General features: G+C 39.5%; 1 protein-coding gene across 6 annotated transcripts; it reads right to left on the reverse strand.

Moving 5' to 3' along the window:
• Positions 1-265: 265 nt before the first annotated feature.
• Positions 266-23,772, reverse strand: SLC30A5 (solute carrier family 30 member 5). Of its 6 annotated transcripts, none has more exons than XM_067315270.1 (17): positions 23,604-23,771; positions 23,141-23,263; positions 22,016-22,082; positions 20,575-20,660; positions 19,057-19,144; positions 17,240-17,327; positions 15,845-15,921; positions 14,754-14,924; positions 13,898-14,186; positions 13,329-13,537; positions 9,808-9,965; positions 8,987-9,033; positions 8,079-8,134; positions 7,237-7,462; positions 5,667-5,893; positions 4,139-4,267; positions 266-3,480 (listed from the first exon to the last, which is right to left on the reverse strand). In XM_067315270.1, exons 1-17 carry the CDS (start codon positions 23,675-23,677, stop codon positions 3,310-3,312), a joined length of 2,286 nt encoding a protein of 761 aa, XP_067171371.1. In that variant the 5' UTR covers positions 23,678-23,771; the 3' UTR covers positions 266-3,309. The 6 variants fall into 6 exon arrangements, 4 of the variants coding, with proteins under 4 accessions (XP_067171371.1, XP_067171370.1, XP_067171373.1 ...); XR_010886826.1 differs by lacking the exon at positions 8,079-8,134 and adding an exon at positions 3,586-3,684 and having other exon boundaries at positions 3,397-3,480; positions 8,987-9,116; positions 23,604-23,772; XM_067315269.1 differs by lacking the exon at positions 8,079-8,134 and having other exon boundaries at positions 8,987-9,116; positions 23,604-23,770.
• Between the last annotated feature and the right edge of the window lie 439 nt (positions 23,773-24,211).

The raw sequence follows: 24,211 nt of genomic DNA on the forward strand, positions 1-24,211 counted from the left end.
CGAAAAGGGGGCGGGGCCGCGCACTGCGTCACCGCGACTATTTGCCTCTGCGGCCGCCCCGGGTCACCGGGGAGGTTGTAACGTGCCGCGCCGCAGCCGGCGAGGCGCGAGGCTGGTCGCAGATTCTCCAGGTAAAACCGGTTCCTGTAGAAACAGCTTGTGATAGAAGGCAGAACTGTGAAGTCACAAGCATTTTTTAAACCTTTACCTGTGTACATCCCAATTAAGTTTTTAATCCAGGAAAGTCAAGATGTACCACATAAAATTAAAACATTCTTGAAAAATAAATTTATTTTTTTTCTCATTTTATATACATATATTGCTTGCTGCCAAATGTACAATTCATAGCTGCAGTTCCAAGGACGAAACTGATTTAAAACAGAAGTGTTTCATTGCAACTGTTTGCATACAGATCAAAGGACTAGAATAGGAACTTCCACACTGAAGTATTTATTAAAATATTTCAATTGGCCTATACTTGTGATCTGAAAAACCACCCTTACAGCATAGTTCTAATAGATCATGTGGGGAAGCCTGAAGCCAGATAATGGCTTTTGTTAAGTTAACAAAAGGCAGACTGTGGTTACTGCAGGTGTCTGTTGCTGTCAGGACAGCCCGGACAGCACTGTGCACACCTGTTGGGTAAAACCTGAAAAGCTGCTGAGCACTTGTTGAGATGCAGGCTAGCACTTCCCCATTAGGTAACCACGTCACAGCTGATCCTCACCAAGAAAACATGATCATCTAACCTGCATTTGCTTAGAGAAAGCTGTAAGAGGCTTTAAGATTTTTCAATTATGTTCAGCTAAATTGATTTGTAAATAAGAAGGGTAGTGATTTTTCTTTTCCTGTCAAGACTGGGCTAACACTCAGTTTGGTAAGATAGTGCCAGCTCTGGTTCAACTACCTTAAACATGAGTGGCAAACACTAACCAACACTTGTTTAAAAAAAAAAAAAAAGGTTTAATAAGATCATTCCTCTTATAAGTCAAGTATAATTGTAGCACTGTTATCCAATTGACCTGAGCCTTCTGGAGGTGGGAAGGTGAGAAAACTGCTGCAAAAGGCATTAGTTTCCACTAAAAATAATTTCCTTTTCCCAGGGCAACCCCCTGTACAAGCTGAATACGCATTAAGATCAGCAGGTCAAGCAATATGCTTTCTAGTTCTCATACTGCTACCACTGAGATATTCTGCTGGTTCTGCAGTGCCAGATTGAGAAATGAGGTGCTACGAAGGGACTTAAAGCGATCAAGATTCAGAATATACAAGTCACCTGAAAGCGATGCAACTTTTGGAAGCTTTCTGACTGCAGTCAAAAAAAATTTTTTTTTTAATGTCAGTCAGTCCCGCACTGCAGAAATTATTTTAATACAGCACTAGGGGAAGAGAATGGAATGAAAAGGTGTTTAACAGATACATAAGAAATTCTACAGTTTGTATAAACAGATCACAAGAGAAGCAGAATTGCTAAAGGACATTTCAAAATGCATCTCCATTGAATCTGATCTGATAAGGTAATTCCTGTATCACTCTATGCTGAGCTCCACTAGCATCAATTTAAGTATTTACTAAAACAATTCGGGTATCTATCCTGAAAAACAGAATAAAAAAACAATATGACAGAGTAAGACTACTAAGGTACATGGAATGATGAAAGATGTACTCATTCTTGCTAGCCACCGAACTGATTGCTGAATTACAAGGAAAATACTTAAAAGGTTTTCAAACAGGAAGAAGAAAAGATGAGCACAGGAAAACAGTTTAAGGATAACTACCTCCAAAGACATATGTTGTTTTTACCCAGTTAACAGGTTCTCCCTAAAGATAGAGATTTGTCTTCTCTGCAAGTATTTAGACCCCAACATGCATAATTCTTTCTCAAATGCTCCTTTTCTCTTTTCAATCAAGAAGTCTCAATTTACAGTTTGCTTCAATAACTTGCCAAGTCCCAGACTGCTTACCTAGTTTAAGCATTCTAAACCTGGAGTATTTCCTTAGGTACTACACAAGGGCAAGATTAAGTACAGTAGATGTGCAGCTGTATTATGGTACAGTTTGAGCTTGCTTTTTTTTAAAAAAACAAACAGATCAGGGATGTTATCCATCCAGAATGGCAAGGCTCTTTTCTTTTTGCCTAGCTAGTCATTTAGCCACTTCAGCTGACAGCTGATCTTGAACAAGTCAAGTTAAGAAAAAAAACCTCCAACAAACTGAACAGCATTTTAGTAACAAGCAAGCTGTAAATAGTAAAGATTTCACTGCTAGGTCACTCAGCTGCTCTCCAGTTACTCTCCTAAATCTATTAACTTCCAAAGTAAAACAGATTTTGGCACAATTGAAAGTTATGGAATACTTAATTATCACAAACAAATTGTAAATATGGAAGTCCATCCAATTAGCTATTCTGTAGGGAAAAAAACACATATAAATGACAGAATATTCTGTCTTGAAGAGGTAAAGTTTAGCTGGATGAATAGAAGTGGATGTTTACTGGTGAATTTCTTTATGCATGAAACTATTGCATTTGCAGTTAGTCATACAAAAAGTACAAAATAGTTACTTTACACAGTGTTTTTTTGACTAAGTCTGTCCAGGAAACACAAACAAAAACAGTACAAGAAAAGAAAGGCATCTGCAATTCTTATTTCTCCCCATTACTCACTGTTAATATGAGTGGTGGATTTTTATCCTTAAAAATTAATTTGAGATAAATTAGAATGGTAGCATCTATTTGCTCTGATGCAGTAAAATTAAGTTTAGAAACCAGTTTTATATGCAGATGTAATATAAAAACTGTATTTCTATTCCTATATCACAAAATCTGCAAAAGAAACCTTCATATTAATGAAGTTCCCCATAATAAACAGGTAAATGTTTTTTTATTCAAAGTCTTCAAGCTATGTTTGAATGAAAAAAAGTTTTCAGTTGATTCTGTTTCTATTGTAACCTTAACTATTTCCATTTCCCATAGCAAAGGAAATTATAATCATGATGTTCTATACTTAAGAGAAAGTATGGAATATATCTGTGCTCATCCACAAGTCTCAAGATTTCTGTTTAATAAACACTAAGTAGAGTATTTAAGATTTCCATTATTTCCACATATACAGCAAATATTCTAGTCCATCTTACTTTCTTTATAAAAGCATCCTGATCCAATTTTAATAAAGATATTATGCTTAAAAAATTCATATATATAGTACATTTGTTTCTGTACATGTATGTGCAAGCTCTTGTGACCAAAAAATACAAATATGGAATCCTACAGCTTCACTGTTTACATCCCCTCTGGTGAACAGTTTCTTATCACATGATGTAAGTACCATCTTTGTAGTATTTCATGGATTCCAACTGCTGAGTCATTGCAAGGACATCCTGAAATCCTGTACTGAGGCCGGACATGTGTTGAAAATAGGCTTCCTTCTCCACTTGAACGGTTAGGTTGTTTACTCCAGCATCTTTAAGAATCGCTGTAACCTGAGTATTACAGTTAGCATGGTTAACATTACTGCTACACTTCATATATATATATTAATAATTTAAAGTATTCTGGGTCTAAAATATTATAAATTAAAAAAGCACCATCACAAAAAGTCAATTTGCTGGGAAGTCAGGATAAGCTTCAGAGGGTATGGCTTTGTGACTTCAGCATAACTGCTTGTATAAGGAAATGAACATCTTCTGTGTTTTAAGAAAGAAAGAAAAAAAAACGCAGGACAGATAGATCACATTAATAAGCCTGTAATAAACCCATGACTAGCATCCAGATCTCCCTGTTTCCCACTTAGTGCCTGCACTGCAGTACCAAACCAACCTACTCCCCCTTTTCTCAGCAGGTGTACTGCCACTTTTAGCAGAACCAAAGATGGGGGGGATGCGGGCACGGGGGAGGAAGGGAATAGATGTATTTTTTGTTTTGGCAGAAGTCTTAGCAAACAACTCTTTATGTAAATAATCTCAGGGCAGCAGGCAAGGGAAAGTACAGCATTAGAGACCAGCTCTAGGACATTAACTAATAGCTACAGAAACAATCACAAACAGCTGCTTCAAAGTTCAGTCTGTGATAGAAATAGGGTTCCAGAATAAGGAATGAAGAGGTAGCAAATGACTAGGGTCTAAAACCATTGCACCTTACCTGCTGTACAATTCTCTGTTCCATCACATCTGACATCACTTGTACATGTATTGTACCTGCTACAACACTCGCAGAGTGACACCAAAAATGAGGATCTCTGTAGGATATGACTCCATCTATTTTTTGAATCTGTAAAGAAATTACATTACCAACAATTACTTTTAAGAATATATTCTAAACTTCTCTGTGTGCATATGGGTAATGCTATGAAATATTTCACAGGGAAAAAGTTGCATAGCAAAGCATGTTTCCAGTTAGATCGTAGAAATACGTAGTACTGGGAGGCCACTTTGCTACTTTCAAAAAAATAAAAGGTATAAAATCAAACTAAATGAAAATCCCTGCAGAGTGCAATGCTAAATAGGATGAGAGAAAAACTGATTTAGTGTACAGATGACAGTAACATCAATGGACAGACCAACCAGAAAGTTTGTTTGGGCATTTAATCATTTCTAGGGCATCTGTTACCTCAGTATCCAGAATAAGTATCTACTTAGTTATCATAGCTAGACTGAATTAAGACGTATCTTCCCCCTAATTTAAGACATTTTTAAGACTGGTCTTACTGTTTTATGGTAATGTAATTTTTTTCATGCTTTTCCTATTACCTTTTAATGATTTACTCTTCAATTGTTCTCAAAAAGTAGTTTCTTCTTCCTCAGTCTGCAGGAATTACTTTGTCTTCTTTCATCAAAAGGTAAATCCTCAATCTGCACTGCACTTCCTCCTCACTACACAAGTCTCTTCTAATCAACTTCTACTTTTTATTTCTTGTGCAGACAAGAACTTGTCTCCCCCTCTCCCAAAAGACATACAACATCAGGATAGTCTTCCTTGCCAGCTCTCGTTGATGGCATCCTCAAAGAGCCCATACTAGTTTTCTGACACAGGTAAGTTCTCCATACCAAGGTCTGCAGTGAGGTTCTGGGCAGGAACTTCAAATGAGCCAACAGTGAGGACTAAATGCTGCTGTAAAGTGTATAACCTGGCACAGCAGACAGGGAGAAAAGGCTACAGTTGTTTTTACAAGTCCTTTTTCATTTTGCTTTTGCTGCCTCACCCACTGTGAGCCAGCATGTCCAGCAAGATATGGGACAAATATGAAAACCTGCAATTATAGGCCCAAGATATAATCCTGTAGTCCGAATTGTACAGACCAAGCTGAAAAAGGCTTGTCAACTTTTGGGAATTACTATGTTACTCACTTTCTTAGTAGTAATTAGGCTTCCCACATTGTTACCATACTTGTCTGAAATCCTGAGCTATCCATAAAGCAAAGGCAGTGTATGGTGCCAATGAGTAAAACCATTTTCAGAAAAGGTTTTTAGTCCCCCCTGCAAAAGCCTTCCATCAGTACAACTCTTAATTCTCTCAAATCTCTGCAAAATAGATTTTAGACAATGTGAGACAAAAAGTTGTCTGAGGCAAAAGCAGCAGTCACACTGAACTATTTGAGTTTAACAAATATTAAAAACAGTTATAACTTTGTATGTTTGTATATGAAAACACTTAAAACTGTGGTTCTGACCTTTTCTAAAGCAGCATGCAGATCTTTCTCCTGTTCTGGAGGAATCCTCAGCAAAAGTACTTGACAGGCATCTTTCAACAGTGGGATAACACTGAGAAAAATCAACGTAGCAATAAAAAGAGAGCAGAGTGGATCAGCTATCAGCCATCCAAATTGCTGAATAAATATTGTGGATACGATAACACCAACACTGCCAAGAGTGTCTGCTAACACATGCAGAAACACACCTGAAAACAAAATACACTGGGTGATTAAGTTGAACACTTCTGTTTAAAATAAAGTTTAAAATGTATTTCTGTGTTCATTAGTGGAAACAGTGGGGTTTATGATACTAACTCTACATGCTCAACCTGGTGCAAAAGGAAACAAAACAGTTAGCTTTCCTAATGATTGACTACAAATTGGTATAAATTACCATTTTCCACTCTACATACAATGATCTAGTCAGGCATCTGCTGATTAAGCCACACATGCAAATGCAGTCTTAAATGTTAGTGGGATTTGCAATATATAGCATAATCATTTAACTCCTGACAGAGGGATCAGGACTTATTGATGCTTAACAGAGGATAAAAAGATCACTGTAAAGCCATTGACCTGCTAATGTTGACAGATACAAATGTATCATTTGGATTTATACTCCAACTCTGCTCCAGTTTTATAAGTAGATTGTTTATCAGCTGCTGCTAGGAATAATCCTTTATATTGCTTTAATAGTAGCATTCTCAGTGTACACTCAAAGGACATTGAAAAATAACCTCAAACTATTCATGAGATTAGTGCTACTTCAGTATCAGGATTTAAAAGGATGTTGAAACAGTAAGAGGATGAGCAGACTTTACAAAAATGCAAGACAAGAGTCAACAAAACTATAACTGATGTAAAATAATTAATAAAATATGAGACTACTAGCTAAAATGCTTAATCTCTGAGAAGCTTACACAAAACACCTCATTCTTTTAGAGATTTTAGTATGAAAGATACTGTTCTAAGTAGTAGGGGGAAAGGTTTTCTATATTGTCCTTCTCAGTTAGTTTCCAATTTTAGATTTGAAAAAGAGTATTTCATCTTATCTTCTGAACCACAAATAGAAGCATATTCTAGATTGCTGGTCTGCCTTGGTTTTTCTCCTTCTTATCCCTTCCCCTAGTGTTTTTACAACTGGCTGTCACATGACACCTAGAAGTATGGTAATATCTTTATAGACAGAGACCTTGCACTTGCATTTCTAGGTGGAACTTAGAAACAAAGACTTCAAGGTTTTTCAATAACGTTTATGACGACTGCAGAAAAATTATTATTTTTTTATTAGTCTTTAAGAATCACTAACAAGATACCACAAAAATCCGAGAAAGCTGCACAAAGAAGTGTTTCAAATTATGTTTCTTCAAACCAAACTCATTAATGAATAAAGAGTTTGAGAAATTCATGTATAGTACATTAAAAGGTTGTCAGACCACCTCTGGAGGGAGATTCTAAGAACCATGCATAGTTCAGTGTGATTTTGGAAAAAATCAAAGTCTGCTGAAGCCCAGGTTACGTTATTTATAATTCAGCAATCTGTACTTGCCTCTCATGTTGGTATTCATGCCTCCTCCAGAAGACCCGTGGGAAAGTCCATGGCCATGCCCATGGTCACTGTGGGAATGACCATGCCCATGGCTGTGCCCATGCCCATGGTGAGAATGACTGTGCTCATGGGAGTGACAGCCTCCGCGAGAAGCCCCATGGGAGTGCGCGTGGCTAAAGGCACAGATACCAACAAGGTTTACTATCAGCCCTCCAACAGAGACCGGCTGTGAGAGAGACAGAAAAGACAAGACATTAACTTCATTACATATTCCTAGATGCTCAAGTTTATTTTCTAGAACAAGGTAATCAGAGACACTATACAGTTAATTAAGAAAAACTGTGGAAGCATTTTAGCATCAACAGAAGGATTATTCTAATGTAGATTCCTCATCAGCAAAATTTCCTGCACAACCTTCTTTTGAAGGAATTTTCTTCTCCTCTCAAAAAAATCTGATTCCCCCCAACCTCCCCAAAACCCCACCCAGTGTCAACCAATAAAATGCAAAACCTAGTATCAACAAATCAGGAGAAGGTAACAACTTTACTTTTGGGAAGCAGTAATTGATTTTATTTACTTCCAGAAAGAGACAAAATTGTTCAGAGGAGCAAAGCAAAGCTTGTAGTTTATCACTCATTTGCAAAGAAAGAAAAAAAAAAAGAAAGAAAAAAAAAAAGACAAGACTATACAGGAATGATAGCAAGTACTGCTTTACAGGCTGCGTTGCACTTTTTATCTGTCTGCATATTTTTCTACTCCTCTCTTGAAAAGCTGGCCAAGTGCAAGAGAATAATCCCAGCTAATAAAGGAGTTAAGAGAGTCCAACTCAGGGGCTATTATACCTTTCCTTGGATATGCAGACAGAACTCACGTAGAAGCAGTAAAAAAACTCCACAGCCTGAACCCCAAAGGAAAAAAAAAAAAAAATCAGTAGTGAGAACAGAACAAATATTGAAGATGGTGGGGGGAGGGAGGAAGAAAATCAGGCCTAGACTCCAGCAATGCACATATCTAGTACTACCTACATAAAAATCTTTTCCTGTTACTGAAGAGAACAAAACAGCACAAATTCATGCATTTGGGGGAGAGAAACAAGTGAAACTGAAAGTGTGAAAAATGAAGGCTAGGACTTGTAGAATTCCACAATCTAAAGCAATTAGGATGAAGGAAACGGACTGCCCCATTCCAGAGGAAAGGGATGGAGGCCTGAAAATTTTAGTGGAGAGTCCCTGAATAGGCTGTGGAAGATGGCAAGACACATGTGCAGTTAGTCTGGCTACTGACAGCTTCATGATTGTTTATGCCATGATAACACACACAGCATAACTTTACAAATTCCAGCTGATTTTTGAGGCATCTCAATTGCAGATAAGTACAAAAACATTTTTGCAATAACTGACATTGACATACATAACAGCAAAAATTAAATTTAGTCTTGTATGGAATGATTATTTCCTTAGCACCTTTCACTATAGAAAGACTGTCATCTATAAAGATTAGAGCTGTAACCTCTTTGGAAAAAAAGATCAATTTAAAATTAAATTATATTTACTTCTATATATTTCATACTTTAAGACTAGATATGGTTTGGATTTTAAAATCTGAACTATATGCTAAGAGGTCAAGGCATAGTTTAAGTCTCCTAAGCATGCAACTTAAATCTCTCTTTTTTTGTTGTTTTTTAAATGAAGATGAACATAAATGAACCATTGAGTGCAAAACAACATTCAAACAGAATGACAAAACTTACCGTTAACATATTTGTATCTATGTCTGGAGGATCTACCAGTCTGGCCACTGATTCCATGAAGACAAAGAAAGCAATTACCATTAGAAAGAGCCCATTAATAAACCCAGAGAGAATTTCCACACGCCCGTATCTGAAAGCAAACATATATATACACACACACATTTCAGAAGGAAGAATAACTACCTTGAACAAATTTCAAAGTTATAATACATTCAATGCAGCATTATGAACTTTAAGATTGGTTTGATTTTTTTTTTCCTTAATGCCACAGAATCATGTGTTAGTTTCTGGGTTATGTTTCTGCCCATCAGCTGGCTAGATTGCAACCGCCTATACGCCAATAGTACAAAGCTTTAACAACCTAAATACTTCCTTTTTTTAAACATATATTAATATACATTGCACATTTAAGGCTTCAAACTACTAGATGTCTATGGAATTTAGCCATGCAATTTTTGAAAATTTCAGTGGAAGCAAAATACCCATATCAACATCGACTTCATATATTTTTGTTTGCCATACACACATATATAGAGACAATTTCTAAATGATATTAACAGTGATAAAGTTTTATCTGTGGATCTTAAAGCTAATGAAGTGCTAACATTTCAGAATGCTTTTTTGGCTGGGGTAAGAGAGTACTGACGTGAGCATGAATGGAAGAGAAAAGAGAAATAGTTAAAAAAAAAAAAAGAAGAAAAAAAAAAGCAAGAAACAAGCATCATTAAGGCATCCTGAACATATCTTTATAGCTGGATATTTTGAGAAGGAATAAGTAGAAAACTTTTCAGATAGTCCTTAAAAAAAGTTAATATACATACCCATAGGAAAATATGCGAGTTGCTTTCCATCTTGTCATCAGAGCAGCAAAAAGCCCCATCACTAAAGCAGAACAATCAAAAAGCATGTGAAATCCATCAGAAATAAGACCAAGGCTATTGGTCCACACTCCATAGAAGAGCTCCACAAAAGTGAATGCCTAAAATGAAAAAAGGTTTCAGTTTTTCCCTGAAGATTAAATTTTAATTTAATGGCTTGGTAGTTGCCATGAAGCTCTTTCAAAGGACACTTGCTAGTTTTCAAAGGTATTGTTCAAAGTATTTCTAAACCATTTTTTCTCTTCCAAACAAAATTGGTAATATATTCCAAGTCTACAATAAGACATTTGATGAGACATTTTTTGAACCAACCCCTCCACAGCCTTAGACCTAAAAAAGCAACTTTCTGCAAGAGAAGACCAAAGTTTTTATTTCGGATTGTAAATGGCACTGCGCAGCATAACTTATAAGCATTCTGTTACTAAACAACTGCAGAAAACCTAACCAGAAAACCATTGTACATTGAAGAATCAGTGATCCGTGTAACAGTTAACCTGAGTAGGCACAGGCCTGCACTGCGCTGTGCTATGCTGCATGGATAGTTTAGCCTTCAGGCCTGTGTTGCACTGCACATATCCCTTGGCCACAGGATAAACCTAGCCAGCTATTTGTAACAAAGGAGCCTGTAGGCAGCTCCCACTTGGCACTGGTGATTACACCACCTGCGTGTCCCTGTCTTTACCTAAAAGTGCAACAACAATTTCTCATGGGAACATCCTTTTCGTTTGACAGTAGAAATGATGAATAGAATTGTTTTCTACTAAGAAAATCCTATAAGAGCTTAAAAGACCAAAATGGGATATCCTTTCGATGACTAGATCTGCGTGGCATGCTGCGCCCTGACTGACGCTTTACACCTCAGGGTTCCCAGCATCTGAAGGGACATGAGATTATCCATGCTAATCCTCTTTTTCCTTATAGTGTTAGCTCTAATAAATGGCATTTTATGAGATTCTTTACAGAATCTGAGTGCCTTTCTTACAGGGATCATAAAAACCCAGCACCTCCTGGTGCAAAGCGACAACGAACAACTCGCACTGGATCTACTACTAGCGTAAAAGCAATGCTGTCTATACATCTATTTCACTTACACTGTCTACAGAAACAACCAATCAGGAAAGGCAAAACTTGTGTAATTATTGTAGCTACTTGGAAGCCTGGAAGCCACCACTTACAGGCTCATTTTGTAAAAGCCACTGCAAATTGTTAAATGATGAAAAAAGATCCAGTCGAACTAGAAAAAAAAAATTCATCTAATCCCTAAAGACGAGAGATTTTTATCTCCTATAAAATACAAACACCTTTTTCATGATTTTTAGGTATACACTATGCCAAGTTATAAATACTTAAAAGAAGGTAGTTGCTCTTAATTTGTTAGACTAGCCTAAGCACTCTATGTAGAGAGATAGAATATCAAATTATCAAGAGAGATATAATATTAAATAATATCTCACATCAACAGGGTGGCTGAAATAGCTAGTAATTTAGAAATGCCATCAACTGATCAAATTTGCTGTCAATAATTTATTCCCCCGATTTATTTGAATAGGAAATTTCCATATTGTCTTATCTAATAATGATTTTGGAGTCCTCAAAAAAGCAAGCATTGTTTACAGCAAATCCAAATATTATATCCAAATGACTATTAATTCTGCTATGGATCATGAATCGGAGAGAGGCTTCAGAAAACCATTTTATTAAAATGCAGTTAAAGTTATTTTCAGTTACTATTTTTTAACAGCTTGTTCTGGAAAAAAGTTCTTCAGTCATTAGTTGACTGTTTAAATCTTACAAATTAGTTTTGAGAAGGGTATGCAAGGAAACGTTTTTAATATATATTTCCTCCTGTATGTTTTAACTATTCTTTATTAATTAATCTGCCTATGAAGTTAAACTTTCCTTTCTTCTTTCCTATATTTCAGTTTCCATAATGTAATTCCTCAAGTTATAACAGACACTTGAGATTTTTCCCCCCTATTTTCTTGGAAAATTGCCATGAAATCCTATCAATTTTGCTTACTGCATGAGGGAGAGAGGGAGAGAGGGAGAGAGGGAGAGAGGGAGAGAGGGAGAGAGGGAGAGAGGGAGAGAGGGAGAGAGGGAGAGAGGGAGAGAGGGAGAGAGGGAGAGAGGGAGAGAGGGAGAGAGGGAGAGAGGGAGAGAGGGAGAGAGGGAGAGAGGGAGAGAGGGAGAGAGGGAGAGAGGGAGAGAGGGAGAGAGGGAGAGAGGGAGAGAGGGAGAGAGGGAGAGAGGGAGAGAGGGAGAGAGGGAGAGAGGGAGAGAGGGAGAGAGGGAGAGAGGGAGAGAGGGAGAGAGGGAGAGAGGGAGAGAGGGAGAGAGGGAGAGAGGGAGAGAGGGAGAGAGGGAGAGAGGGAGAGAGGGAGAGAGGGAGAGAGGGAGAGAGGGAGAGAGGGAGAGAGGGAGAGAGGGAGAGAGGGAGAGAGGGAGAGAGGGAGAGAGGGAGAGAGGGAGAGAGGGAGAGAGGGAGAGAGGGAGAGAGGGAGAGAGGGAGAGAGGGAGAGAGGGAGAGAGGGAGAGAGGGAGAGAGGGAGAGAGGGAGAGAGGGAGAGAGGGAGAGAGGGAGAGAGGGAGAGAGGGAGAGAGGGAGAGAGGGAGAGAGGGAGAGAGGGAGAGAGGGAGAGAGGGAGAGAGGGAGAGAGGGAGAGAGGGAGAGAGGGAGAGAGGGAGAGAGGGAGAGAGGGAGAGAGGGAGAGAGGGAGAGAGGGAGAGAGGGAGAGAGGGAGAGAGGGAGAGAGGGAGAGAGGGAGAGAGGGAGAGAGGGAGAGAGGGAGAGAGGGAGAGAGGGAGAGAGGGAGAGAGGGAGAGAGGGAGAGAGGGAGAGAGGGAGAGAGGGAGAGAGGGAGAGAGGGAGAGAGGGAGAGAGGGAGAGAGGGAGAGAGGGAGAGAGGGAGAGAGGGAGAGAGGGAGAGAGGGAGAGAGGGAGAGAGGGAGAGAGGGAGAGAGGGAGAGAGGGAGAGAGGGAGAGAGGGAGAGAGGGAGAGAGGGAGAGAGGGAGAGAGGGAGAGAGGGAGAGAGGGAGAGAGGGAGAGAGGGAGAGAGGGAGAGAGGGAGAGAGGGAGAGAGGGAGAGAGGGAGGGCTATTCTGAAAATGACATTACTCAATCCCACTGTACTGTTTCGTTATCCCCATCCTTGAAGGCCTCACTAGTTTCAGGTTAAGTGCTGGTAACATCGAGATACCTCAATCTTGAGTGAGACCCTACTGTTCTAATCATTATTCAATCATTATGCAACTGGTACAATAGCTATACATAAAACCAGCACCCCATTGTGACAACAAATCAATCAGCCCTGCCACTTACGGTAAGATTGGCATAAGAATCTATTTTAAGATTCCATTTAATGAGACTACTGTATCAGGGGTCACTTTGAAAAAAACAAACATGGGAACCTTTGGAGCAACTGTACTATGTGATTAAGTTTGGAAGAAAGCATGCACTTACCAGATTTAGGCACAAGAAGTAGAAGATCTGTCTAGAATCATATTCCTCAAGGATTTGTTTCAGTGACTCTTTAATAAACCGGGGTAACGACTGCGAGCTCTGCTGCAATGCATCACCCATGAAGTTATACAGAGGAGTGCCTTCGGGGGAATAGCCAATAAGGGTGCCTTTCTGCCCTTTCCTGGAGGGGGAGGACAGGATATTGGCAGCTGCAAGGAAACGTATTGAAGTTTTTGTTGCTGTTTCTAAGCTTCGCAGCAATTTTACAATGCAAGCGTTCAAAGATAATGTGCAATATTAAGGCAGCAAAGTGACCATCAACTTCACCTTGAAGTTTACCATTAGATTTTACTGACATGTAAGATTAGATCATCGCTTCCACAGGGAAACAGATCTATTATATTCCTTTTTCTAGGCAGTAAAACAGAACAAAACTGCATGCCCATTTATTCAAAGAAACTCATAAAAGCTCATTCAAAAGAATTTTGACCAGAGCCATTTTCAGAATGGGTTCCGAGTAACATGAACAAATTTAACAGATTTATTAAAAGATAAGTAAGAATACGTACATAAAATGAAAAAAACAGCACTCACTACCACTCCTCCAGAAAGGACGTGCTCTGTGCTTTCATGGTGTGATGGCTTGTTCATAGCTCGAAGCTGGTCTGTTATTGGATGTGTCCAAAAGTTGCCAAAAAGCAGTGCACTAATGAAAATGAGAAAGGATCCATATCGAGCACACTTGGAAGCTTCCATCTTGACAGAGCATATAGACTCCACATAGAAATCCAAGATCACAACAAAGAAGATGACTGTTATGAAAGGCATGATGAGAGAAGACCAGGACTCTACTTTACTCTGCAACAAGAAATATATTTCAGACAAGATTGTTCACTATTAGATCAGTTGTCTATGCAGCATTAAATCTAGTGCACTTTTTTAATAAATAATTTCAACAATACTTCTATCATAGAAAATCAACATTCAAACTATAGAAAGACACATATAACTAAGGAGCATTGCAGTAGCTTATTTAAAATACTTTCACAGGCTTAAAAGAAATATGCTATTTGCATTGGTTTACTCTCCCTAAACAAGGAGGCATAATGAACATGTCTTTAAATTACAATATACACTCTTCAAGAAAAAAGAGCTCTGTATTTATATAGTCATTAATTCTTGCACAATGTTAGTAAAAGAATCCAAGATATAATGTCTGAAGCTAGAAAGAGGAAATAAAGTTATTATGCAAAGACTTGCATCAAATACAGAAAACTATTTCAAACACAGAGCTTATTAGAAAAGCAAAGATTAAAACACCTTTAAGACTACCAAAGTTGTCAAGGAAAGATTTAAGCCACTCTTCACGAGCTGAAGCATTACAGAAAATGAGTTATGTTTGCTAATGTGTACTTGCTGTATTACCTCTGTTGTCAGAGAGAGGACGATGACCCATGGGCACAACAGAAGGACAGAAACAAGATGAGACAAAGCTTGTAGACGCTTGGCTCCACCTACATCTACAGAGAGCTTTCGGGAAGCCATGTGAAAACCAACCTTGCAACACAGTGCCAGCACCAGAAGCAGCACTCCTCCCTGGAAACAGAAAGGGGTTCTATTAGCATTTCTTATGAGCTGAATACCTCACTCCAAAAAAACCCAATATTTACATTAAAAAAAAATACACTTTATCAACAAAAAGCAGAGTGTTGAAAGCCTATGTTAAGCTCAAAAATGTCATGTCACTTCAGCCTTTTTCTAATGCTTTCACAATCTTTTCATTTGCTTACCTTTATTCGTACCCTCAGATACTACTTCACAATATTTTAATTCAAAATTGTTCCATAAATGAATCACAAGACACTCCACACACAAACAGCCTCCTATCACTCAGATCACACCTGCTCTGTGCATAGTTAACCAGTCTCTCACTCAAACATCTAATTTATTTTCACATTAACACTTTCTCAGCTGCTACTAATGTTCAGTGTCATTCCCCCCTCCTCCCCCCCCATTTCAGTCCCCAGTATACCCACTTTAGCAACAAGACTAACCTAACAGACAAGCTCAATCACCCAGGTCAATCCCACACAGTAAGATTCTGATACACAGTTACTCATCCCACCAACTATAAGAAGCTTATAACATTGAGACAAGAAGTATCAGAATCTTTGTCTTCAAATACAGGCCCCTAATGTAAAGGAAAGACTGGGGAAGAATAGAGAGGCAGCAACAAAACATTGTATATTGTATGGTTTGGCTTGCTGCATGTTTCAGTGGATTCCTAGTTTGTATTCAGCTGAAATTGAATTGGCTCTTATTCAACAAAGACATAAAAAAAATCACAGCGCTGGTTCTGTTCCAGTTGGGCGGGGGGGGTGGAGGCGGGGGCAAGTATGTTGAATTTTCTTACTGTTTTTGATTCATGCTTGTCTTAACTCCCCACTCTGAGCTGCTGAAATTCCTACCAATAAAACTGATAAAAGTATCAGCCAACTAAAAACCAAGTTATTTACCTTGTGATCTGCAACGCCCAGGAAAGCAATGATTGTATACAGAACATGGGTAAGAGCACTGTCATGGTGCCCTTCAGCTAAATAAAAAAAAAATTAAGGAAGAACTTTATTTTTATTTTTTATTTTTTTAAACCAAAGAACAGATAGAGGTAGCAGAAGACCACAGAAAGCAAAAGAAAGCAAACTGAGCTATAAAGTTTGGTAGATCCCTAAAGTTCAGAAAGGAAGAAAATATTTCCACAAAAGATAAACAGTTAGAAGTATTTGAAAAAATAAATATTTTAAAATATTAAGGCAGAGTCTCTTTAAATAGTGCACAGAAGGCAGTCATGATACATGGCTTATTTTAATTCAGGCAACTAGATGCAGAAGAATAAACACAATAGCATTAAAAGGTAGATTCATTTTCACTAAAAGCATTATAACAGTGAAGTGTCTAAAATATGATAATTTCTTCTGAGTTTATAAATATTTAAACTTTAGAAAGTTAGACTAATTGACAAGCACAATCCAGCAAATATTGAAGTAATGATAGCTTTTCAGAAATCTACTAGAGGGCACTCTAACAATGAATTTACTCAGTGAAAACTCCGTTGATTAATCAAAGTTATTTCTGAATATACCATCTGCATCTGTAATTCCATGCTCTTTTCATCCTTCAGAAAGTTTACCTTCACCTTGCTATCAGCTATGGGCTTTGTTGTTACTGTCCGTCCTTAGATACACCACTTTTTTTCAATATACCTAATTAGGATGAGAAGACCTTTCGGAAACTTGCTTCTGAACAACTTCCAATTTACTCATTGGCTTAGGAAGCACATTTGCCAGCTTCCATTTGCAGCTTAGACTCCATCATTGCTGAAGCTATTGCAGGCTATTTCACATCGCTTTTCAGCCTAGCAGCTAAACTGAGACAACTACCATGTTAGTAAGAGTACAAAACTATCTCTCTGGATATACCAAAAAGATTGCCAGCCAGGCAAGCCAACTATTTACTGAAAACACTTAAGCAATAGCCACTATTTCTAGAATTTCTCCAAGAGGAAAGCTGATCGAGAAAGCTTCTAGCAATCCTAAGCGATCTGGTATGAGCAAATAGGAAAGAAATCTATAACTATAATTTAACTTAGAACACAGTTATAGATTTTATCACCAACGTAACCAATGCCATTCAATTGACTATAAATATCAGCATTTTTAGATATAAAAGTAAAATCTTATGCTGTAGCAGTCTTTAAGTGAGGATTCCTATCAAGGAAAATACACGCATATTTAATTCGGTGCATTCACCTTAGCATTCTGTTCTCCCTGGTCCTATACTCATAAACACAATGCTTATGACAGATGTTGTCAGTTAAGATTTTTATTCTCCCCACACATAACAAGAAAGGATACGATGTTCTGCTATTTTAGCCATGAGATCATCATTATCAAAAAGCAATAAGCAGATGACAGCTATGATGAAAAACGCAGCACCTCTTGTCTGGAAAAAACAAAACATTTTTATGACACGCTGTAACCGATAAATGTTAAAGACTCGAGGAAAAGAGTTCCCCCCTTTCTGATCAACGTAAGCATATTTTGGTTGAGTAAGAGAAACAAAAGAAAAAACATTTTCGGAAAAAGTGATCTTGACAATATAATTTTATACTAATTTAGGTTTTCAGATTTGCCAGGTAAGTTGGGGCAAACCACCACCGCAACGAGCTAGGAGATTGTATGTTATGAATATCAAGTCTGACTGTTTCCTTCTTCATGGTGTACTTCTGCCAGAACAGACAGTTGCTTCAGCACAATGGTTTAACACTTGGTGGTATCAGGGGGCTATAAACAAGTTCTAGCTTAAAAGTGGACCAAGTGTCAAATTTTGTCCAATGGGAGGCAATGGCTAGAGCACTGTGCAAATGCTCTGAGGAAGCAGAGTTCTTCAGTGCTGTGCTGCGGAAGGGACAGAGGGACCCCAGCTCCCTGCGCTTTTATCATCCTGACTTAGAACATGACAATTTTCATATTTACTATCTTTGCAAAACACTGAGATCTACAGTTAAAAACTACTTTTATGATAATTTATGTGAGGTCAAATACAGCTAGCACATTCTTGTTTCAGAAAGTCAGCTGACTTCTCTTTAGCTTTTAGCTGACTTCACAAAGCTTAAACATTCAGAAGATAGGGCTATCATTCCCTTGTTTCAGCCTTACTAGACATGCAGCTTAGCTACCAAGTGCAAGCTTCTAAGATAGAGATTCACAAAGAACCTCTGCAAAGTTCTATATTTATCATTTGAATGTCTGGTTGGAGAAAGTTTATCTTCTAGACAGTTTTATGTTGGAGGCCCTGAATATTTAAAATTTTTTGGTAGAGTGTCAGAAAGAGCAGAGGGGAGTGCCATTCACTCCATTCTAAGCCCAGTTTACAAGTGGTTAGGGCATTCCAGCAGAAGTTACAACACAGAGATTTTGAAATAGCCTGAGGCAGCACCAATGGCAGACTGCCTCTTACACAGCAATACCCTAGTCTCTGGTATATGATATCATAAGGTAGTTTCCTTCAACTATTACTATTTTTGAGTGAAAATGGCCATGACTGCTAGGGGCTGGGATGAGCTCATTACCTTTAGGGCTCATTAGGCCGAATTAGAGAATACCCATGAAACTGAACATGTAGTGGGACTCAGGTAAAGGATGTCTCATGTATACATCTCTGATTAAGTGCAAGATTGGGGCCAAGAATTCAGCAGATACACTTTTTTTCTGCCAAGGAGTTCTCTGATTAAGTTCTGCATGAGCCTGTATGTATGTGGAAAGCTACAGACTATTGAAGAGTCTAGGCAAGAATCTGGAGCCTTTATTCTTGGACTTTGGTGCTTCAAGGCACTGAAGGTACATACATCCTTTTGCCAATCTGAACTGCAAATCCCTGTACAAAGAATGCTGAAGTGAAAAATCACATTCAAGTTTTTTTTCTGCCTACAAACAAAAAAAACCTTCTCACATGTCTATCATGGATCTTAAACAGCTTCACCTACTCCTTCTCTCAGTGTATGCCACCTTATTTCAAATAGTACATCTTATAATTGCACCAGTACCTATATTAAAAATTACATTTTTTTTTTAAACACAAACATAGGTCTGAAATACTGTTTATTCTGGGTAGAGAAGATGTACTTCTAGCATACAATAGCTTTTACTTTTGTCAGAATATATTTAATTACCTTAGCTGGTCCTCCACCTGAGCTTGTGAACAGAACACTAAGGAGTGATAGCACAACCACATCACTGTGCTCAAACAGCAACAATGTCCTATACAAAAAATGAAAAAAAGAAGACAGACATAAGCACTTAGCCCATTTACAAGGAAATTGCTGCACAAGCTTGATATATACTATTTCAGCTAAAACTCAGTGAAATGGAGGTCAGAGATTTAACCTACATTTTCTACAGAAAGTTTAAAAAAAATCTGAAAGGATAACTGCAAATCCAAAGCCTTCACCAGAAATGGATCTAGCTGGTGACAGCTAGACATGTCACAAAACAAAGAATTTCCTAGCTCAAGTAACAGATTACAAGTATTCACTTATGGATTACTTCAAATTGTAATCTTTTTATAACACAACAAGATACTAATTTGCTCAAGGTGAAAATAATATTCCCATGACAATATCTTCTGTAAACTAAGTTTCTACTTTCTGGATCCCCCCAAAAAGCAGCCCTGCTCTGCTATACTACATCCTGCTTATTGAGGTGTTGATGGTCCAGTAGTTTATGCACCCCCAGAGCCTCTTAATCGCTGAAACTGAGAATTTCTGACTTGCATGCTGGCTCCTTCAGGTAGCAAAGAGCAACTGACAAGCTGTATTGACAGCTTTCCAGAGCAGAACACAGAATAACAGTCTCTGTCAAGTTTACCAAATGCTTCTGCTGTTCTCTTCATATAGCAATACAGCTTACTAGGGACCATGTTAGTGGTTCTGTTTGTAAGACTGTCAGCAATCAGAAAGACACTACAGTACTTCTTTAAGAAATCTTCTTATACTTAGGTATGCCTTCTCCTGTGCAAAAGATAAAGTTTCAATTTGATAAAATGCATCATTTAATGCTCTCCTTTCACTCTCTCACTTTTCTAAACCATTAACCTTCATTTTGGTAGTCTAACATTATTCTTTTATTGTTATGATGAAATTCATCAGTATTGCTAACAAATACCACAAGTGATTATATGCACTAATGCTACCAAATTGCAACACAGCACAGGCATAAGATCAGAGACTAAAACAAGGCCTTGCGACAAATGGGGAAATGAATTCTAGTCACCTGACACAGTAATGCAAACTGCTATTGCTAGCTGCCAAGCTATGGATTTCAAACAGTTAAGTAAACAAGCGTGATTACAGAGATGAGACTAGGAAAACAATGAAAACCACAGTCAGCACAATAGGCAGTAATTGTACTGTATCAGTCACATCAATAATTTAAGCACTATCAAGAATGTCACTGACATCTTGTCAAAGAAAGGATAAGGAGAATTATGAGACATTTCTATGTAGCTCTTTCCAAGCAAAACAGAATTTACGGGAAAAAAAAGCACAAATGTCATTTTAAAATTCAAAAAAGCAAGCAAGTGGCTGGCATCATGGGCTGACAGATACAAAATGAAAAACAACAGGTAACACAGGGAAAGGTCACAAAAATTAGCTTAAAAAGATAAAGCATTATTTACTGTACATATTTACCTCAGTGGTCCACAAAGAGTAAGGCCAAAAAACCACAAGAGTGAAATGATACATCCCACAACAGCATGCTTAAAAATTTTGATCCACTACAAAAGAAAGATATTTCATTATCAATTTATCCACAGTTTCAAAATAAACCCCATTGTTAACACTCTTCTAGCACAGTGGCTCCAGAACTAGAGAGGAAAATATGCTCTGCAAAGTCTGCAAAAGTAGAGTACGATTATCCCCTTCTTGCTTACTTTGCCAAGCAGTTTAAGTTTGCTTGGACAAAATAAAAATCAGTTTTTTACTTCTTTTCTACTAGCTTCTATAGCACAGTTCGAGAGCTCTTCAAAAAACAAACATACAGTCCCCAGCCTTTTAGATACAGGCTGAAGAACTGTGATCATTTACCTGTCAGAAATTGTTTATTTTGTAATATACTGTATACATCTGATAAAGACACACAATGCTAGCTAAAACATTCAAGATAAAGAGACTAAGACCTCAAAACTACAAATATTTATGCATGTGTTTAATTCTTTCTTCAGGAAGTAATTTGTAATTCAACTGGGACTATTCAGTACATGGTAAACTTTAAATGCAAGTTTTTAAACAATTCATTTTTGGAAATACATTAAAGTAGACAAAGTGCCTACAGCAAGTATCACACCTTCAAAATCTAGAATTTAAAACTTTTTACTAAAACAGAAAGCCTAAACAGACATATTTTTCTGAAAACAAATCAAAGATGTGATTTATTTCTATTCACACTTTAAAATTCTACCAAAACATCTAATCATAAAAGCAGTTACATTTGGAACATTTCTGATGCTATCCTTCAGATTCTCTCTACGTAGCATACACTGATAAGAGCAAACATTGTGCATGCATAACATTTTTGCACACATAATTGTATATAAACAAGATTAATAGGAAACAGGTAAAAGAAGAGAAAGATTATTTCTTTCAAATAGCAGGGTCCAATTCAAGCCCAACTCTGACTTCTCTGCAGACTGGAAACTCAACCTAAGTCTGAAGAGCAACTAGGTTGGACCCTCAACACAATGCAGCATGCAAAAAGCACTCTCACAAAGGAGGCACAACTGGAGCACTTCTGCATTCTGACAGTCCAGAATTTGCCATTTTGGAATTGTCAAAGGCAGCTAAACAGACAGAAAAAGCTCTTTTAAAAAATCCTGTTCTCAAAGTAGATGCTTGTGTGGAGTCAGAGACCAACATTTTCACCATGCTCTCAACTATCTGCATTGACAGCCAACAAACCTAAAAACGCAGATCATTTTTTACAGCACAGTTATTTAAACACATCTGGAAATTCCAGCCATGTTTTCCAAATGGATTAACCTTCTTCCCACTTTCTGAGCAATTTCTAGCAAGAGTCATGCTGTCAAAAATATCTACAAAGATGTGAATTACTATTACGTATATGCCAACTCACCTGATGTTTGGTTACCACTTTTCCAGAAGAAAACGGTTTTTGAAACAAAACCATAAAGAACGCAGATCTGTTAAAAGGAAAACATTTTCTCTATTAGTTATTTAGAGCAATCTGAATAAAAAGTTGTTTGCTAATATACTAAGTCTCTCCCTTCTCACATCAGACTCAGTTTACAAAACAGCTACCTCTACATTTTCCACTAAAAGACAACATTAACCACACTCACTATTTGTATTCTCTCTACTGCTTTATTTATATCAGGTATCAATAAAAAAGTTCATGCAGGTGAATTTCAGTTCTGGTCAATTTTACATAAAAATTCTTCAGAGAATAGCTAATGAGAAGTTTTTCCATGATTTACAAAGACCAAAATAACTGATCTCCTCAGACAGAAAAGTTTTGAGGAGAAATACCGTTACAATACTATTTTTATTAGTGAGGTACATATACCCAAAAGCTTCTCCGTATATGGAACACTGAATACATGGTCTTGTTAGAAATGGTATGAAGGAATATGCTCCTTTCTCAACTGTGATCAAGAACAAGTGAAGGGGAGAGAAGCTACGGTGTTTGGGAACACTCAAGTGAGAAAGTCAGAAATGCAAACAAAAATTTAAATAATAGGTAGGAATGCGGTAGACAACTCTACCAAGTTTATTACCGAAATGCTCTTCCACAACATGAAGCAAGATTGTATCTGCCTGCTGGCAAAGGCTGATACTGTAACACTTGCTGTCAGTTTCTACACTTTAGTTCCCAATCAGGGAAAGATGGCAGTTGAAGCACACAGGAACTACAGAAATGTAAATGATAAAGAAAAAAGCTTGTCTTCTATACTTTTCCTAAGAAAATTTGGAAACAGCTGTTTCCTATGCTCAGAATTGTCCAAGCATCATCCATTTTAAAGTAGCACAGACTTTGAAGTTTCTGAAATTACAGTGAGCACGCTTAAGAAGCAAAAACACTACGATCAGAACATTACTGGATCCACCACCATGCCTTTTCCTCCTCAATTAATCTAAACAAAACACAATGCAAAGCATAAGCTTGACACCAACAAAAAATTACATAGACAAAATATGCTATAACTAGAATATACAAAGGCTTCGCTGTAAGCACACTCACCCCAGCTTTACTATAAAGATAAACTGTACAAGGTGGACCACTTTCAGAAGATCATAGGATTCAAACAGCCCCAAGGCCTTTAAAAACTTGGTGAAGCACAGCAGCACAAGATACCGGGGCAGCCTGCAAAAGGGAAGACAACAGGCACTTTGAGCCACCGCGCCCGTTTAACCACCCTCCGGGCTCCCGCCCGCCCGCCCGCCCGCAGGGAGCTCGGCTGAGGGGGGCGCACGGCGTGGCAAGGGCCCCCCGGCCCCTCCACAAACACCCGCTCCCAGCACCGAAGGCCCCAGCGGCTCACGCAGACAAGGCCGCCCCGCTCCCAGCACCGCCGGCAGGGCCAAGGGCAGCGCCCACGGCGGGGAGGACGGGACCGGGACGGGGATGGGGACCGGGACGGCGACCACCACCCCCCCCCCCCGCGCGGGGCCGGGCCGAGGCCGCCTCCCGCCGCGGCCGTTACCGGGCGCTGGGCACATCCACGGGCCCCAGCACGCCGCCGCCGGCCAAGGCCTGGCCGCTGTACTTCTCCTCCATGCCGGGGCCGGGGCAGCGGGCCCGGGGAGGGACGCGGGAGGACCCTCAGGAGCCTCCCCCGCCGCGGGGACGCCTCATCCTCCTCCGCCAGGCAGGCGCGGGGAGGGGAGGGGGAGGGGGAGGGGGAGGGGAGCCGCCCGCCCGGTGCCGGGCGCACGCGCGCAGGCGCCCGGAGCGGAAGGGGCGGGCACGCGGGGCGCGCCACGTCCGCAGCCGCCGGAACCGCTCATTGCCGCGCGGGGTGGGGGGAGGCGGGATGGCGCTTCCCCCCCCCTCCCCCGCCGGCCCGATGGCGGCGCCCGAGCGGCGTCTCCTGCGGCGCCCCCCAGCGGCCGGGCGCGGGGCGGCGGCGCCCGCGGGGGCGGCGCGAAGGGCCGGGCAGGGCCTGCGCCGGTCTCGCCTCGCCTCGCCAGGCCTCGCCGGCGCCCCTGGCCCGCGCCCGGCTCCTCGTGCGGTCCCCGCCGCCATGCGCTCACAGCCCAGCTCCGGCGGCAGCTCCTCGCTGGGGCTCGTCCCCTCGCGGCGGAGCCCCCA

The sequence above is a fragment of the Apteryx mantelli genome, chromosome Z (genome assembly GCF_036417845.1).
Source record: "Apteryx mantelli isolate bAptMan1 chromosome Z, bAptMan1.hap1, whole genome shotgun sequence".
Lineage (NCBI taxonomy): Eukaryota > Metazoa > Chordata > Aves > Apterygiformes > Apterygidae > Apteryx > Apteryx mantelli.

What these genes read in the sequence shown, in the direction of transcription:
- SLC30A5 (XM_067315269.1), bottom strand. Translation starts at nt 23,677, where the DNA reads ATGGAGGAGAAGTACAGCGGCCAGGCCTTGGCCGGCGGCGGCGTGCTG. An exon ending in CAGGTGGAGGACCAGCTAAG is followed by an intron (nt 17,328 to 19,056) that starts GTAATTAAATAT and finishes TGTTTTTTCCAG; the next exon opens with ACAAGAGGTGCTGCGTTTTT. An exon ending in ACTTCTTGTGCCTAAATCTG is followed by an intron (nt 9,966 to 13,328) that starts GTAAGTGCATGC and finishes TTTTCATTTTAG; the next exon opens with GCATTCACTTTTGTGGAGCT.